Here is a 19,363-nt window from a genome sequence, read left to right as displayed (position 1 = left end):
GGAAAGTTAAACGGAGCTTTTTTTTAAAAAAAATTATTTATTTATTTATTTTTGGCTGTGTTGGGTCTTCGTTTCTGTGCGTGGGCTTTCTCTAGTTGCGGCGAGCGGGGGCCACTCTTCATCGCGGTGCGCGGGCCTCTCACTGTCGCGGCCTCTCTTGTTGCAGAGCACAGGCTCCAGACGCGCAGGCTCAGTAGTTGTGGCTCACGGGCCTAGTTGCTCCGCGGCATGTGGGATGTTCCCAGACCAGGGCTCGAACCCGTGTCCCTTGCATTGGCAGGCAGATTCTCAACCACTGCACCACCAGGGAAGCCCCTAAACGGAGCTTTGTAAAGAGTTCAGGCAAAGATAATATTGTAAGAATTAATTGGTGGTAGGCAATAGTTTTTTTATGTCTCCTGAAGTTGAAACAGTAATGGAGTGATTCTGTTAGAATCAGGAAACAAAGGGGAGTTCAAGAAAGTCATGTGTAATAAAACCAAAACCAAAACCTTTTTTTTTTTTAAGCTTTGGAATAATCCTTTTGAAAAAATTAGTTGAAATACAAGGACAGATGAAAAAGTATTTGTAAAATGATGTGCCTTTCTTTGAAAAATATTCAGTTTGAATTTTGTAGAAATTGTAGTTGAAACCTTGAATATGGATCATGAGGAAACAAACTTTTCATATAAAGAGGTTAATTCTGGTAAGCAAACTCTTTGGGAATCCAGCCTACTATGGATAGATGTGTAATGGGACTCAGAGCCAGGCTATCAGGTACCAAATGGAGAGAGCGTGACCCTTTAAACCAGGCAGTTTCAATTTGTCCCCAGTCTAATGGAGGCGATCTGGATGGCGGCAAATTTGTTTTCTAAAAATCTCAGTTCCTTCCTTCTTCATGCCCCACCAAAGAATCTTATACTTGATGCTTTCCTATACTGAGTCACTTCCTGCCTTTTTTAGCCTTCCTTTACCCTCCCTTACATCAGGAAGGATCTGGTACACTATTGATTGGTGGATTACATATCCATCAACCAGTATAAAACACTGAAATCTTTTATTATGTTTTGAATCTTCAATTATAGGAGACTTAATGGAATTTCAGGAATCTGCAAGCAAGTAGGGAGTCAAGATGGGGGCGCGTTGGAAGCTGAAGCAGCATTCTCCACCTCCCACTCTTCCCCCTTCCCCTGCTACTGGATTTTCTACATTTTCTAAGAGTAACCTCTTTTCAGCCATTTTTTAAAGTAATATACTGACAGGACAGTTATTAAGCTAAATGTTAATAGAAGGAAGACCATTCAAAATAAACAAAAGTTAGTGACTTTTTAATGTGCTGGCTATTTGGCCAACCAGTGACAGAGTCACCCCCCATTCCTGCAGTGTCTCCATATTTGGTTGCCAGTGTTAGGACCTGACTAGCTTATATAATGGAAGTCAACCTACTTAAATTATTTAAGGGTGTCTGCAGAGAGAATATACTTTCTGTGGTCTGTCCCATATTTATGTTCACCTTGCCTCCTCCTTTATTATCTGTGCTTATTGAGGTAGGTGAGTTGGGGACTGACCCAGGATGGAAGCCAATAAGTTTTGGGGGATGGAAGACCAGGGCGCCCCATTACTAATTCCTTATGGATCCTAGGTCCAGCTTTGTCTTAAACCAGGCGTACTTGGCAGACTTTCTTCCTTTTTGGACTTTGCATCTTTTCCTTTCTTCCCTTCAAAAGTTACCTGCAGTCAGGTTAGACTCCTTTTATTTTATTTGCAAAATAAAAATGCACTTACAATTTAAAACTCATTTTATATGATAAGCCACTCATCTGGTGTCAGCAAGCATATACTTTAGACTTCTTTTGTTGTTTTTGTCTTCAGAATGTATCCTCTTTCCATTACTGTAATTGACATTTAATTTACGGAATTCAGTAAAGTAAAACAGTATTATGCATACTGTTTTCAAGCAAACAATATAAAAATTTTAAAAATCCCAAATCTGTTGGGATACAATAGTTTCAACCATTCCACTAGGTGAGCTAAAGTTGACAAAAGCCATCAATCCTTTTGTTGTGGGCAGGAAGCCAGAAGCCATCCTCAATGGAGAAAGTCCTTTTCCTTCATGGAAGAGTGTTGCCCAGTGAAGTGTGTTATGGTGTCTAATGTCTTCTTCTGGAGCCCTTGGAGTTTTCATAGCAGGGGAATTTTGTAAGAAGGGTGATAGATTGTTCCAATATTGAAGGTACTGTTAAAATGAGACAGGTTCTAGGAGTCTAAAGGATGCCCTAAAAATGTGAAATTATATAATCTGTGCCCTGATGACTAGAACCCAGGAAAAAGGTTGACGCCAGTACATATTCTAGTATATAAGATGGGCAGTGTGCAGTTGGAAATATTTTAGAATAGCTGCACGATAGTCATGTTTAAATGTTTTCTGTCTTCATTTTGTATGTTCATGAGGTTTAATATCACCTCACTGGAATTCATTACTGTGATTTTGAACTTACAACATGGCGTTTGAATCCCCTTAGTGCGGTATTCACACACTCTTCACCTGTACTCAACTTCTATTGTAGAAAGGAAATAATGATTCCTCATACCGAATTCTCCATTGGTCATGAGCCTATTGAACGTAGTATCAGTATTTTAAAAAGAGCAACAAAAGATACATCTCCCTTCTCTGATACAGGTAATAAGACATTTTATGTTCCCAGTGTTCAGGAGAGAGTGTCAGAAAATCAATATGAATAAATTCAAGTACACAGAAGATTCAACCTATTCGAAAATATAGTGTATGGCAGAATGATGGTATGCATTATTAAATGTTTCTTGCTTCACTCACATGTGAATAGTAGCATGAAGAAAAGGTACCATAGGCTACTTATAAATTTAGGCAGAAGGCGATTTGCTGGCTTTTTGTTTTTTTCGTTCTTTGTTGTTGTTGTTTAGTGTCTCAAGGCTTACAGCTAATCTGAATTTGAAACTAAATACTGTCATTACAGAAGATTTTTTTCTGAGTTCTTCCAATTTCTCTGGGGACAAAATAATGGCTGCTTGAAGCAGTGGAGAAACAGTAATTAGGGCAAATAGTAATACTGTGCATGATTGAGGAAAATGTGAGGAAGGGAGGGAGAAAATGCAACAGACAGACTTGTACAGCCTGTTACTAGGAAACCACATCAGCATTAAATACAGTGTGCTAATTGGCTATCCTGTTTCTGCCTGGGTACCAGCCTGGGCCTGCTACACAGCTGTTTCTGCTCTTTCTGGTTGCTAGGTAACTGCATCAATTTTTTTCCCCCTCTTTGTATTCTGGAGGCTAATTGGCTACTTCTGCTCCTGGTGTTGCTGCTGGGTACCAGTCTGGGCCTGCTGCTCTGCTGTTTTCCAAAGGGATTTAATGGGGGGAGGGGAGGAAAAAGGGAAAGGAAGATATGCTGGCAATTAATGGAGCATAAGTGCAAATTCTACACAATGTCTGGCACCTGCGTCCCTTCAGCCTGCTTTCTCAACTAAATCCTTTAGCTATGAAAACACATTAGAATCTTGAAGTCTTTCTTCTCTCTGCTTACCTTTTGAATATAGTTTAAAAGAAAAAAGACGTTTGAAGACTTATTACTTCAATGATGGATTTGATCTTAAGAAAGAACGGGCAAATTATTACACATCTATAGTTGATATGGGCACTAATAGAATTTGTGCAAACATGAACATTTCTAACTTAATAACAAAGCAGCATCTTTAACATCTTAAGGAGAGTACCACTTTATCTCTTAAATGGACCAAATTCCTTTGTAGCCGTTCTTCTTGATATCATACATAGTATAAAGTAAGAAATCAAATGGACTAAAAGCAACTATAGGATTTTCCCAACTGTTTTATTCATTAAGAAAGAGTGAAGGGAAGCTTCTAGACCCATGCCTTTCCATTATGGATTTCATTCCTCTGATGTGCAGAGCGCATGTCCTGAGTACTCTTTGGTGATACATTGCATTTACATAGAAATAAGCATGTTTGCACACCTTATTTTTCTTTCCTTATAGCAAACAAACAAATGTGATGCAAAGTAAACCTAAAATCAGTTTTGTGATTTTTTTTTAAAAAGTGTAATTACTTTCCATATCATTTTTATTTCCTATCTAAGTAGAGGTTTCCATTTCATCATTATTGAAATTCTCCCTGAAAGTATGGGGAGGAAGATTCTTCAGAAGTGAAATGATGCTTCAAGGAGGTTTCACTTTAAATGGTTGGGAAAGTATATGTAAATTGAGGCCCCTTGAAGAGGCAACTTCATCCCCCTGGGAAGAAGCTGTTTTATTGAGAAAACTCAGAACATGTTGTGTGACTGCGCACAGAAATAGTTAGCAGAGGCAACTCTTACTCAACGCTAATGGTTAGTACCGGCTTCCCATACTAATGAGATCTACCCTCCTCTATTGAAAGTGGAGCAGGAGAAGCTCTATTCTGAGCAACAGCCCTGCCGCTAGTAGATCAGATCAGGCTCTATGGAATCATTTCTGTCTAAAGTATCCTTAAAATAGGTAGAAGGCCTCAAACTAGGCTAAGATGATGGAGAGAATAGTACAGTGTTCCATAGATCTTAAGGAAACCAGCTAGCTGTTAGTAGCGATCGAACTGCAAAAGAAAACCTTATTATCAGAGGATAACTACAGAGCAGGTGTAGTATTATTTCTGCTGTCTCTATTAAAAGGACCATTGTTAATCACTCCGAAATATTATGGGTCACCTGCAGTCAACTGAAGCAGGATATGGAGGAAAAGTCCAAGGAAGTCCTGGCTGTTTTTGTCCATTCCTCTTCATCCGTGGATTGGACGTATCTGCATCCTGGCTCTGGTAAGACCTGAGAAACCAAGGCAGAGGTCTTGGAAGACTGAAGCAGTCATGATGAGCCCTAGCCATAAACAAACACCGGGACCCACTTCCTAGCTTCTTCTCTTCCGGCTCTTCAGGCAGGCAGATCTTTATTCTTCGCATGGCTCCCTAGTGAAAGCAATAGTGGGAGTGCAAGCATGCTTTGGGGGTTGAGGAAAGGAGATGTTCCATGCAGCTGCTTCAAACTTTCGATTCTCCTCAGTCACAAAAAAACCTGCTTTGCTAATTCTCATCTGCACGCAATGTTGCTGCCTCTTGTATGAGGTACATCAGTTGATGAACCTGGAAAAGAGGAGTCTGATGGCTGCTAGCTGCCCAGTAGGGCTGCGGCTAACCCATAGCCTGCTTTTGTGTGAATCAGAAAAAGGTGCGCCTTCCGTGGGGCAGATGTGGCCCGTGCTTGAGCAGCAGAGCTGGATTCAGCCCTCCTCCGCCCTTCAGCTGGCCACCCTGTGTGCACAACCTCACATGGCTGCCTACTCACCACGGGAGCTGATCCACTCGGCGGGCCTTCCCTGACCCTCCAAGAACTTGAGCAGCTAATGAGGTGCCGGCAGGAACATGAAAGTCGCATGACTGTTCGGGGTGGGGGTGGGTATTGGGACCTCCTCTCAGTGGCGGAAGAGGCCGCCCATTATGTGTGAGAGTAAACCTTTTAGCCCAGTCGCACTCCCCAAATGTGAGATCATTAGTTGCCTAATGCTCTGATTCTCAGCTTGGGCCCATTTTCCCCCTTGGGGCATTTGGCAATGTCTGGAGACACTTTGGGTTGTCACATCTTGGAGGGGGATTGCTACTGGCATCTGGTACGTGGAGGGCAGGAATGCTGGTAAACGCACTACAGTGCACAGGACGGCCTCCCCAAAGGAGACTCATGGGGCCCAAGCGTCCACAGGACCGAGATTGAGAAACCCTGGCCTAACGCAACCTTAGCCGTCCTTCGCTCCTTCTCTTTGGGTTCCTCTGCACCACTTGCAAAATATTTCCTCATCCTTTTAAGACTACCAGCCAGGTCTTGCCTTTCCTTTTGTGCTCTTTTTTTAAAAAAATTATTTATTTATTTATTTATTTATTTATTTATTTATTTTGGCTGTGTTGGGTCTTCGTTTCTGTGCGAGGGCTTTCTCTAGTTGCGGCAAGCGGGGGCCACTCTTCATCGCGGTGCGCGGGCCTCTCACTATCGCGGCTTCTCTTGTTGCGGAGCACAGGCTCCAGACGGGCAGGCTCAGCAGTTGTGGCTCACGGGCCTAGTTGCTCCACGGCATGTGGGATCTTCCCAGACCAGGGCTCGAACCCGTGTCCCTTGCATTGGCAGGCAGATCCTCAACCACTGCGCCACCGGGGAAGCCCCCTTTTGTGCTCTTTTAAAAATTGACAGAATATAACTACTGTATAATGTATTATTTCTTTTGGGTCTTAGAAGATGTTCTATTCCCCCACCCCCCCACTTATGATATAGGGAAATCTCTCCACCTCTCCCCGATGCTTAGCTTTCTAGAATTAACATTCATGATTGTAGCTCCTCACAAGCGACATCCCCTCCCCTCTTGCTGAAGGCTCCTGACCTGTAATAATTTGAGCTTTTGCTGAGGCAGGGATTTAAATCACATGGGCTGCCAGGCTGGTAGGTGGGAGAGAGGCTTTTAGCCAGGAAATGGGTCCAGCTGACCAGGCACTGACGATCATTTTCTACCCGTCCTCTCATGTACAGCAGTCTCGCCAAATTGTAACAATTGTTTCCTTATTATCAAAGAGAAAGTTGACTGTTAGGGCAGAAATAAGGCTGAGAATAAATATTTTCAGTCAGAAAATGGACCTTTTATTGGGAAAACTGTATTATACTGGTATGTGCTACCTCAGTGCACTTGCTGTCGTTCACTGTCTGGTTCACACCAGCATCGTGAGGAAAGTACCGTGAAGCATTGTGAGTTCCCAGGGAGAAAGGTGCTACCTCACGTAAAAGGATTTTAAGTGGCATTATCTAATGGACACATACTTCATGCTAGCATTTTGTCAGGAGATGTGAATTATGCATTGGCCCTTTCAGCTGCAATCACATGCATAGAAAATAACATTGTCAGACATGTCATCCCAAGATACAATGGACAATATGCTATTATAATTGTGTGGCATTGTCCTTGCTGTTTGGAGATAATACTGCTGACATTATTCCTCTCATACATGTGAATGTGGCTATAGGGGGGACGTGACATCTGTGTCTTTCACACAGATTAGCTTATCCCTTGCCACTTGGAGAGATTGCGATTAGTGGGCTGGCCTCCTGGGGTCATGGTAAGTGCCATGTTTTGGATCACAGTTGTTATTGGACCTTAGTTTTAGGTCCAGTAGGGAATTAGTAATATTTATCTTGATGACCTGAAGAGGCAGTGGTTATTTAGTCAACTCCCCAGAGCAGATGTACTAAAGAAAGGGTAGGCTGAGGCATTCCTACTCAGATTGGCTTTGGAAATGAGAAGGCAGTCGGGGACCAAGCCTGGATGGCTACTTAACACATTATTGCTTTATCCAAGGAAGTAAGCAATAAGATATCACTTGTATTGGTTGTCATAGCTCACCAAATGCTTTTACATACCGCATTTGATTTAACCCTCACTTACCTGTGGGGTAAATGTTCTCATTATTCCCATTTTAGAGATGAGGAGACTAAGGCTCTGAGAATGATTTTTCTGTGATGAACTCTACAGCATACCCCATTCTGTTTGTCCTTTGGAAATCAGTTATTTTGCGGGGATGGGGCTAAATTCAAACAATATAAATGAGTTTAGTTGTGTTTATGGTTCAGCAAAATAAATGGCTTAACGTTTGCCATCCTTCTTATCTCACACATATGCTAAGTAACAGGTGAGTTGTTATATATACAGTATGACAAGTTTAGAATAGCTAAGAGAACTGAAAGTTTGTCTAATCTATTCCTATATTCCATTTAGATTGAACTTAATAATCTTTAATCTTGGTTGTTTTTTTCTATTTTAAGAAAGAAATCTTTGAAGATGCCAGCAAGTGCAAGGCATTGATTCTTGAAGTGATAGCTCGGTACTAGCGCATTTGCATATTTTAGAAAATGTATGGAGAGAAATCATAAATGAAAACTTCTCCTGACCCCTTACAAGAAAGCACCTTAGTCCTCTTTCCTTACTAAACTGGAAAATCCAAATGGAGTGCCTTAGAGAAGAGGTGGGAGAAGCTGTGGATGGATGGATCTTGGTGTGTAGGTTACTCGTTGCTGTCTTAGGTATACCAGAGCTTTGCTTGGGGAGTTTGAACAAATAATTTGTGCTCTTATTTTTATTTGTATGATAATTATGGAGTTAAAAAGTAATCCTGTTTATCCCTCTTTTGCCCCACTTTTTGGAGGATATTTATGGACGTGTTAAACGTCTTAAGGAGAAAAACACTTGATCGATACAGTAATTATAAATCCCCTAGTGGGCAAAGATCCCAAACTCAGGTGAAGATTCTGCTGCTGTGTGCAGCCATCTCCCCTCTGTATTCACAAAAGCACGTGGTGAAGAATAGCTGCTTTCTAGCATTCTGCCAAAAGGATCTATAGGAACCTCTGAGTGACAAGCACTTGCATTGTCTTCTGGAGAGCTGAAGAAAGAAAAGGTTTTAACACCAAAAGACAAATTCCTGGAAAGTGGAAGGAACAGCACACATGAACCCTGAGGGCTCTACTTTTTGAGGATAGTTTGCCTGTAGATTTAATTTTGTCTGATCTTGGGTTTCTGTGCATCTTCATATTTTCAAATTTACTTCCCCCTTTTATTTATTCTACCTGCCAAAGAAATAATCGTAACAAATCATTAGAACTGGCAGGGCCCTCATCCTCATTTGATATGAGCTTCTTGTTTGCTTAAAATTTGCTGCTAAGCATTAGAACGCTTTCTAACCCATGTGTGTCTTTTCCCCCCTCCCACAGTCAGATCTTGAAGTTTTTCCTGTGGTTTTCCTTGGTGTCCATCTTTTCCACAAGGAATGTTAAATAAGCAACGGCAGGGACTGGAAATAATCCTTTCAACTAAGGAAAACCTTTCATGCATCTTTCCCACTAGTGTCATCGCACGAGTTAGAAGGACCATAGGCACAAAGTTTATGGGATTAATTACAATGAGTTGACTGTTAAACATTTTTTAAAAAATCTGTTGTGAGAAGAATAAAGCAATAATTAAAATTAACTGAACAGCTTTTGCTCTATTGAGGCGTTAAACCTTTGTGTAAACACAATCATATTGTGCAAACATGGGTCTTTTCACTTGGCTGATTCAGACAGTGAAACCACTAAAGTTTTGAGGTCTCGGGGTCAAGGGCCCATTTTGGCGTGGCTTGCAGGTCACCTGCTCATTTGTGTCTCTGCTGCGCCGCACACAGGGCCGTGAGCAGGTATGATTCCTTGCCCGCCGCGGCACAGAGAGGAGCTGGCAGATCGCAGGTCTGAGGCCGGCATGTGAAGACAGCGTGCTGCCCACGGGGCTGGTGTGGGCCCCTGCTGGCCGCTGGGGCCCAGGCAGTGAGCCGGCTCGAGTGTGGAGAAAACAGCAGTTCTAAAATATAAATGTGTTTATTATTACACTGGGCCCCATGCTATATGATTTCACACACACTCATGTTTGTGATTTATGGCCACAGCTTCATATGGAGGAAAAACTTGCTAATTTACCCAAATTGATAGGGCGGCCTCTGAAGATGATCAAATTGGAAGGAGCGGGGTAACGGAGAAAAACTGGTCTCCTAAAACAACCAAAAAAAAAGTGGCTGCTGTGTCGGAGGCATCCTTTGTTCATTTATTTTGATTAGCAGAGCTTTGCCTTAATTATTCATGATAATGCTGGCCCTGCAAGGAGTGTCCCTCCCCTGTCCTGGCAGCCTCGGCTCGGTGCTGGGTTCTCCGTGAGGTTAATGCCAAAAACACCCAGCCCAGCTTTTCTTGAGATGGTGTCATGCTTTCACCTGTGAGAGGTGAGACGGATGAAGATTGGGAGGTTCACGCACACCTGCCGCCCGCGCCTTTTTGGGAGACGGATGTTGAGTGGGTTGAAGGAGGGGAGGCCTCAGCCCCGGTTTGAGGCACTACTGTGCTAATCAGGCTGCTTGCTGGTGCTGTACCTGTGTCCCTGCCCTGAATCCTCCCAAGGTGGGTGGTGATTTTCCCATCTCAGCGAGGAAAAATAGAGGCCTAGAAGAGCCCAGGGATACCCAGCTAATAAGGAGCTAAGCTGACTTGAAGTCAAGATCTGACTCCAAAGTCGGTTCTCCTGCAGTATTCTGCTGGAATTTTCTAGGAGAGAAGCCAGGAAGGGGCATAGGAGCAAAGACCCCACCCAGCTTCCACCACAGCCCATCCCATTGGCTGTGCTTTCAGCCCATTTCCTGATCGTAGCAGCAATAAACATCATCGTTTCCGACAGCTTTCCCAAGTGATTCTTGTCTTGGCAGAATCTTGAGTTACTTGTTCTGGGAGCTCTTCAGAAGGAAAGCACTTTGGAATGGCATACGCTAGTTCCAGAGCACTCAGAGCGTCCATGATTCATGCCTCTTGCAGAAGAACTTCGTGCAGGCAGAATACTGCGACCCCGGGATAACTTGATGGGCTATTTTTACTTGGATGTACAATTACTAGAGAGTGGATACTGAATGGCCCACCCACTCTATTCATAGCAGAACCTTGGGAGTCATCCCTGTACACAACCTTTTGTTTCCCCCTTATTCAATCATTTTCTATAACTTTTTGGCATTACTTTCTAACTATGTTTTGTATTTGTTCACTTCTCTCCTTCTCTGCTGCTAGGACAATGCCATCCATGTTCCAGCCACAGTCTTCTCTCTCCCAGACTGTTGTAGAGCCTCCTAGAGAGTCTGCCACAACATCAGCTTATTTCCCTCTGCAGCCCATTCTCCGTTTTGTAGCCAGGGTGATATTTTAAAGATTCAAATCTGATCGTGGTATGCCTCTGCTTAAAAGCTCACAGTAGCTACCATTGTTCTTAGGATAATGTCCAAATCCTTACACGTGGTGTGTAAGATGACTGTCCAATAGAAATATGTAATACAAGCCACATGTGTGTTTATATATACATATCCTGGCAGCTTTATTTTAGAAGCAATTAATTATACTAATTAATTAATTTTAATACTAGACTTTAAAATAATTTCAACATGTAATCAATATTAACATTTATTAATGAACTACTTTACATTTTTTCCCATAGTAAGTCTTTTTTTTATTTTTTTATTTTTATTTTTGGCTGCGTTGGGTCTTCGTTGCTGTGTGCGGGCTTTCTCTAGTTGCGGTGAGCAGGGGCTACTCTTCGTTGTGGTGCGTGGGCTTCTCATCGCGGTGGCTTCTCTTGTTGCGGAGCACGGGCTCTAGGCGCGCAGGCTTCAGTAGTTGTGGCTCACGGGCTCAGTAGTTGTGGCTCGTGGGCTCTAGAGTGCAGGCTCAGTAGTTGTGGCACACGGGCTTAGTTGCTCCGCGGCATGTGGGATCTTCCCGGGCCAGGGATTGAACCCGTGTGCCCTGCATTGGCAGGCGGATTCTTAACCACTAGGCCACCAGGGAAGTCCCCATAGTAAGTGTTTGATATCCAGCATGTATTTTACACTTAGAGCACATCTATATTCAGATTGCTCACATTTCAAATGCTCGGGAGGCACATGGGACTAGTGGCTTCCAGATTGGACCCAGCAGTCTGGCCCCTTACTGATTTCTCCAGTCCCATTGTGTTGCTCTCTCCCTGCAGGACACACCAGATCCTCCTCTGTGGGCTTCTGGGCTAGGTGTGGGAGAGGATGTGGCAGAGAGGTAGGAGTTTGAGGAGATAGCCCAACACAGAGCCATCTTCAGTCTACCTTTGGACCTGCAGAGCTTTCAGGCAGTCGGAGGTATGGGTTAAGAATGAAGCCGTTGCTTTTCTGTTGGCCTTGGGGGTTTCCATTTTGGTTTATCTAGGGCTGTGGTCAGGCTAAACTGATGCTTTTTTGAGAAAGTGAAGGGAATTAAATGGAAAACCACTGGTAAAGTTGATATGTGGTATCACCTTTGCCTGCCTACCCCACACAGAGGTCCTGTAGGGAGTAGTACCATTATATGAGCTAAAGATGAGACTATGGGACTTGACAGGGGTGAGTGAGGGGTAGTTCACATCCCTGGCTTCTAGTCTCAGTGGATAATATTCCTTCACTTATTCATTTTTTAAAAGTTACAACAGCTACTGTATGGGTGCCTCTAAAGAGTTCTGGCATTCTTTCCAGTTGAAAGATTTATTTTATCAGAAAATATTTCCAAAAGGAATATGAACATTTATTTTTATTGTTGGCATTTAAATAAGAGGCAGAGTGAGATAAGGGTTAATCATGTGGACTCAAGGTGAGCCTGCCTGGGTTTAAATCTTGACTGTACCACTCATAAGCTGGTGAACTTGGGGACTGGCTTAATTTCTCTGACCCTCAGTTTCTCATCTATAAAATGGGGGAGGATGATAGCATGTATCTCATAGGGCTGTTGAGAGGATTAAAGGAGAGAATAGCCTTGAAGCCCTTAGAGTGCTGCAGTGCCAGCCCATAATGAGTGCTGGGTAAATATTAGCCAGTAGCCTGTTTCCCCAGGATTTATAAAATATCATCATCGATTGAGGATTGATGGAATTGGGCCACAAGTCTTGGCTCAGGATGATCATGCAAGATGTTTTCTTGGGAAAGATACATTTATTGTCTGTTTGTGTATAATGTTTTGTGTTTTTCTCTCTCACTTGGTTTCTGCTATATGTACATCTATGTGAGGAAGGAAATAGAGACATCTTATCAGGATTTGATTCTGCCGTACGTGTATCTAACAGAAAGAGCCGAACATATTTTAGTGGATGAGGTGTGTGGCATGGTGAGATGTATACCATATTTAGTGGTACATGGACTGTGAGCTATTTTTCTATTAAAAAAAGTTGTGCTATTTGGTCCAAACCCTTTGTGTTTCTAATCAGTGACACAGTGCAAGTTGAGAAGTTGGGGCTTAGGGTGATATCTCTGATCATTAACTGAAAGACTAGCACCAGGAGGTGGTCTGCTCCTAACACCATACACTGATCTCTAACCATGTTATCTAGAAACAGGTGATTGCAGACCTTTTGTTCACCAAGAAGGTACATCCGGCTACTGGGTGTTGATATGAGCCACCTTGCATAAAGAAGGATGTTTGTTGGGAATATTTTAATAATAAGTTTGCTTACATAATACAAAGCACTTGCCCAGCCATAATCTCTCTTCATACTTCATAAAAGTTCTGTGAGGCCACCAACATCAAAGAAGAGATTAGCCCCATTTGTTTCTGGTTATATGTTTATCGTAGTATAGTATTTAGTGCTTATTATCATTGGTGGATTTGTTTATTGGTTTGGTTGCTCTCTTCCTTATATATATATATATATATATATATATATATATATATATATTCTTTTTTTTTTCCTTTTTCTCTTTTTGTAAGTGTGTATGTGTATGCTTTTTGTGATTTTATCTGTATAGGTTTGCTTTTACCATTTGTCCTAGGGTTCTGTCTGTTTGTTTTTTTCTTTCTTTTTTTTGTTTTTTGTTTTTTCTCTCTTCCCTTTCTTCTGAGCTGTGTGGCTGTCAGGGTCTTGGTGCTCTGGCCGGTTGTCAGGCCTGAGCCTCTGAGGAGAGAGGGCCGAGTCCAGGACATTGGACATCAGAAACCTCCTGGCCCCACGTAATATCAATTGGCGAGAGCTCTCCCAGAGATCTCTGTCTCAACACTAAGACCCAGCTCCACCCAACGGCCAGAAAGCTCCAGTGCTGGACACCCCATGCCAAACAACTAGCAAGAAAGGAACACAACCCCACCCATTAGCAGAGAGGCTGCCTAAAGTCATACTAAGTTCACAGACACTCCGAAACACACCTCTGGACGCGGCCCTGCCCACCAGAAGGACAAGATACAGCCCCACCCACCAGAACACAGGCACCAGTCCCCACTACCAGGAAGCCTACACAAGCCACTGAACCAACCTCACCCACTGGGGACACACACCAAAAAGAACAGGCACTACAAACCTGAAGCCTGCAAAAAGGAGACCCCAAACACAGTAAGTTAAACAGAATGAGAAAACAGAGAAATATGCAGCAGATGAAGGAGCAAGGTAAAAATCCACCAGACCAAACAAAGGAAGAGGAAATAGGCAGTCTACCTGAAAAAGAATTCAGAGTAATGATAGTAAAGATGATCCAAAATCTCGGAAACAGAATGGAGAAAACACAAGAAACATTTAACAAGGACCTAGAAGAGCTAAAGAGCAAACAAACAATGATAAACAACACAATAAATGAAATATAAAATACTCTAGAAGAAATCAATAGCAGAATAACTGAAGCAGAAGAACGGATAAGTGACCTGGAAGATAAACTAGTGGAAATAATTGCCACAGAGCAGAATAAAGAAAAAAGAATGAAAATAATTGAGGACAGTCTCAGAGACCTCTGGGACAACATTAAACACACCAACATTTGAATTATAGGGGTCCCAGAAGAAGAAAAGAAACAGAAAGGGTCTGAGAAAATATTTGAAGAGACTGTAGTTGAAAACTTCCCTAACATGGGAAAGGAAATAATCAAGTCCAGGAAGTGCAGAGAGTCCCACACAGGATAAATCCAAGGAGAAACATGCCAAGACACATATTAATCAAACTATCAAAAATTAAATTCAAAGAAAACATATTAAAAGCAGAAAGGGAAAAGCAACAAATAACTTACAAGGGAAACACCATAAGGTTAACAGCTGATCTTTCAGCAGAAACTCTGCAAGCCAGAAGGCAGTGGTAGAACATATTTAAAGTGATGAACGGGAAAAACCTACAACCAAGATTACCCTACCCGGGAAGGATTTCATTCAGATTCGACGGAGAACTTAAAACCTTTACACACAAGCAAAAGTTAAGAGAAATCAGCAACACAAAATCAGCTTTACAACAAATGATAAAGGAACGTCTCTAGGCAGGAAACACAAGAGAAGGAAAAGACCTCCAATAACAAACCCAAAACAGTTAAGACAATGGTAATAGGAAAGTAGATATTGATAATTACCTTAAATGTAAATAGAGTAAATGCTCCAACCAAATGACACAGACTGGCTGAATGGATGCAAAAACAGACCCATATATTTGCTGTCTACAAGAGACCCACTTCAGACCTAGGGACACATACAGACTGAAAGTGAGGGGATGGAAAAAGGTATTCCATGCAAATGGAAATCAAAGGAAAGCTGGAGTAACAATTCTCCTATCAGACAAAATAGACATTAAAATAAAGACTATTAAAAGAGACAAAGAAGGACACTACATAATGATCAAGGGATCAATCCAAGAAGAAGATATAAAAATTGTAAATATTTATGCACCCAACATAGGAGCACCTCAATACATAAGGCAAATACTAACAGCCATAAAAGGGGAAATCGACAGTAACACAATCAGAGTATGGGACTTGAACATTCCACTCTCAACAGTGGACATGTCATCCAAAACGAAAATAAATAAAGAAACACAAGCTTTAAATGACACTTTAAACAATATGGGCTTAATTGATATTTATAGGACATTACAACAAAAAACAACAGAATACACTTTCTTCTCAAGTGCTCATGGAACATTCTCCAAGATAGAGCATATCTTGGGTCACAAATCAAGCCTTGGTAAATTTAAGAAAATTGAAATCGTATCAAGTATCTTTTCCGACCACAATGCCATGAGACTAGATACCAATTACAGGAAAAAATCTGTAAAAAAAATACAAACACATGGAGGCTAAACAATACACTACTAAATAACCAAGAAATAACTGAAGGAATCAAAGAGGAAATTAAAAAATACCTAGAAACAAATGACAATGAAAACACGACTACCTAAAACCTATGGGATGCAGCAAAAGCAGTTCTAAGAGGGAAGTTTATAGCAATACAATCCTACCTCAAGAAACAAGAAACATCTCAAATAAACAACCTAACCTTACACCTAAAGCAATTAGAGAAAGAAGAACAAAAAAACCCCAAAGTTAGCAGAAGAAAAGAAATCATAAAGATCACATCAGAAATAAATGAAAAAGAAATGAAGGAAACAATAGCAAAGATCAATAAAACTAAAAGCTCGTTCTCTGAGAAGATAAACAAAATTGATAAACCATTAGCCAAACTCATCAGGAAAAAAAGGGAGAAGACTAAGATCAACAGATTTAGAAATGAAAAAGAAGTAACAACTGACACTGCAGAACACAAAGGATCATGAGAGACTACTACAGGCAACTCTACGCCAATAAAATGAACAACCTGGAAGAAATGGACAATTTCTTAGAAAGGTACAACCTTCCAAGACTGAACCAGGAAGAAATAGGAAATATGAACAGACTGAAATTTCAGACAAGCACTGAAATTGAAACTGTGATTTAAAATATTCCAACCAACAAAAAACCCAGGACCAGATGGCTTCACAGGTGAATTCTATCAAACATTTAGAGGAGACCTAACACCCATCCTTCTCAAACTCTTCCAAAATGTAGCAGAGGGAGGAACACTCCCAAACTCATTCTATGAGGCCACCATCACCCTGATACCAAAACCAAAGATGTCACACAAAAAAATTACAGACCAATATCACTGATGAACATAGATGCAAAAGTCCTCAACAAAATACTAGCAAATAGAATCCACCAGCACATTAAAAGGATCATACACCATGATCAAGTGGGGTTTATCCCAGAAATGCAAGGATTCTTCAATATACGTAAATCAATCATTGTGATAAACCATATTAACAAACTGAAGGAGAAAAACTGTATGTTCTCAATAGATGCAGAAAAAGCTTTCAACAAAATTCAACACCGGTTTATGATAAAAACTCTCCAGAAAGTGAGCATAGAGGGAACCCACCTCAACATTAGGCCATGTATGACAAACCCTCAGCCAACATCATTCTTAATGGTGAAAAACTGAAACCATTTCCTCTAAGATCAGGAACAAGACAAGGTTGCCCACTCTCACCACTATTATTCCACATAGTTTTGGAAGTTTTAACCATAGCAATCAGAGAAGAAAAATAAATAAAAGAAAAAGAAATAAAGTCCAAATCGGAAAAGAAGTAAAACTGTCACTGTTTGCAGATGACATGATCCTATACATAGAGAATCCTCAAGATGCTACCAGAAAACTACTAGAGCTAATCAATGAATTTGGTAAAGTAGCAGGATACAAATTAAATGCACAGAAATGTCTTGAATTCCTATATACTAGCGATGAAAAATCTGAAAGAGAAATTAACAATCCCATTTACCACTGCAACAAAAAGAATAAAATATCTAGGAATAAACCTTCCTAAGGAGACAAAAGACCTGTATGCAGAAAACTATAAGGCACTGATGAAAGAAATTAAAGCAATACAAACAGATGGAGAGGTATACCATGTTCTTGGATTGGAAGAATCAACATTGTGAAAATGACTCTACTACCCAAAGCAATCTACAGATTCAGTGCAATCGCTATCAAGCTACTAATGGCATTTTTCACAGAACTAGAACAAAAAATTTTACAATGTGTATGGAAACACAAAAGACCCCAAATAGCCAAAGCAATCTTGAGAAAGACAAACAGAGCTGGGGGAATGAGGATCCCAAACTTCAGACTATACTATAAAGCTACAGTAATAAAGACAGTATGTTACTGGCACAAAAACAGAAATAGAGATCAATGGAACAGGCTAGAAAGCCCAGAGATAAACCCACACACGTATGGTCACCTTATCTTTGACAAAGGAGGCAAGAATATACAATGGAGAAAAGACAGCCTCTTCAATAAGTGGTGCTGGGAAAACTGAACAGCTACATGTAAAAGAATGAAATTAGAGCACTTCCTAACACCATACACAAAAGTAAACTCCAAATGGATTAAAGTCCTAAATGTAAGGCCAGACACTATAAAACTCTTAGAGGAAAACATAAGCAGAACACTCTATGACATAAATCACAGCAAGATCCTTTTTGAACCACCTCGTAGAGAAATGGAAATAAAGACAAAAATAAACAAATGGGGCCTAATGAAACTTAAAACCTTTTGCACAGCAAAGGAAACCATAAACAAGACAAAAAGGCAACCCTCAGAATGGGAGAAAATATTTGCAAACGATGCAACTGACAAAGGATTAATCTCCAAAATATACAATCAGCTCATGCAGCTCAATATAAACAACCCAATCCAGAAATGCACGGAAGACCTAAATAGACATTTCTCCAAAGAAGATATACAGATTGCCAACAAACACATGAAAGGATTCTCAGCATCACTAATCATTAGAGAAATGCAAATCAAAACTACAATGAGGTATCACCTCACAGTGGTCAGAATGGCCATCATCAAAAAATCTACAAATAATAAATGCTGGAGAGGGTTTGGAGAAAAGGGAACCCTCCTGCACTGTTGGTGGGAATGTAAATTGATACAGCCACTATGGAGAACAGTATGGAGGTTCCTTACAAAACTAAAAACAGAACTACCATATGACCCAGCAATCCCACTACTGGGCATATACCCTGAGAAAACCATAATTCAAAAAGAGACATGTACCACAATGTTCATTGCAACACTATTTACAATAGCCAGGACATGGAAGCAACCTAAGTGTCCATTGATAGATGAATGGATAAAGAAGATGTGGCACATATATACAATAGAATATTACTCGGCCATAAAAAGAAACAAAATTGAGTTATTTGTAGTGAGGTGGATGGACCTAGAGTCTGTCATACAGAGTGAAGTAAGTCAGAAAGAGAAAAACAAATACCGTATGCTAACACATATATATGGGATCTAAAAAAAAAAAAAAAGGGTTCTGAAGAACCTAGGGGCAGGACAGGAAGAAAGACGCAGAGATACAGGATGGACTTGAGGACACGGCGAGGGGGAAGGGTAAGCTGGGACGAAGTGAAAGAGTAGCATTGACATATATACACTACCAAATGTAAAATAGATAGCTAGTGGGAAGCAGCTGTAGAGCACAGGGAGATCAGCTCTGTGCTTTGTGACCACCTAGAGGGGTGGGATAGGGTGGGATAAGGAGGGTGAGAGGGAGGGGATATGGAGATATATGTATACATATAACTGATTAACTTTGTTACACAGCAGAAACTAACACAACATTTTAAAGCAATTATACTTCAATGAAGATGTTAATTAAAAAAAAAGAGGTTAGCCCCATTTTGCAGAGGAGGAAAGTGAGACTCAAAGAGTATGTAACTTTCTAAGAGCAAATAGTAAGTAGTAAGAGTAAACACTAGAACCCAGGTCTCCTGATTGTGAGTCGTGTGTGTGTGTGTGTATGTATGTGTGTGTGTGTGTGTGTGTGTGCGTGCGCGTATGTATTTTCCACTGAACTATACTTGCAAACATGATACTCCATTTCCAGAAGTTCTGGCAACCTTTCTGAATAAAACAAAAAGT

At 41.0% G+C, this 19,363-nt stretch overlaps 1 protein-coding gene across 11 annotated transcripts in view; it reads left to right on the top strand.

Annotated features, from left to right (window-relative positions):
* Positions 1 to 19,363, top strand: part of KLF7 (KLF transcription factor 7) — a 108,665-nt gene that overhangs the window by 56,596 nt on the left and 32,706 nt on the right. Inside the window, exon 3 of one of the 11 annotated variants that reach the window (XM_082467313.1) lies at positions 1,065 to 18,704. The exons of the other annotated variants lie outside the window; for them this stretch is intronic. Within the exon in view, the coding sequence (XP_082323439.1) occupies positions 1,065 to 1,102 (38 nt within the window). The 3' untranslated portion in view covers positions 1,103 to 18,704. Of the gene's footprint in view, positions 1 to 1,064; positions 18,705 to 19,363 lie in introns of those variants that run through there. 11 annotated transcript variants of the gene reach the window in all.

Source organism: Balaenoptera physalus (genome assembly GCF_965194825.1).
Source record: "Balaenoptera physalus genome assembly, chromosome: 6".
NCBI lineage: Eukaryota > Metazoa > Chordata > Mammalia > Artiodactyla > Balaenopteridae > Balaenoptera > Balaenoptera physalus.
This window is presented reverse-complemented; position numbering and strand designations above follow the sequence as displayed.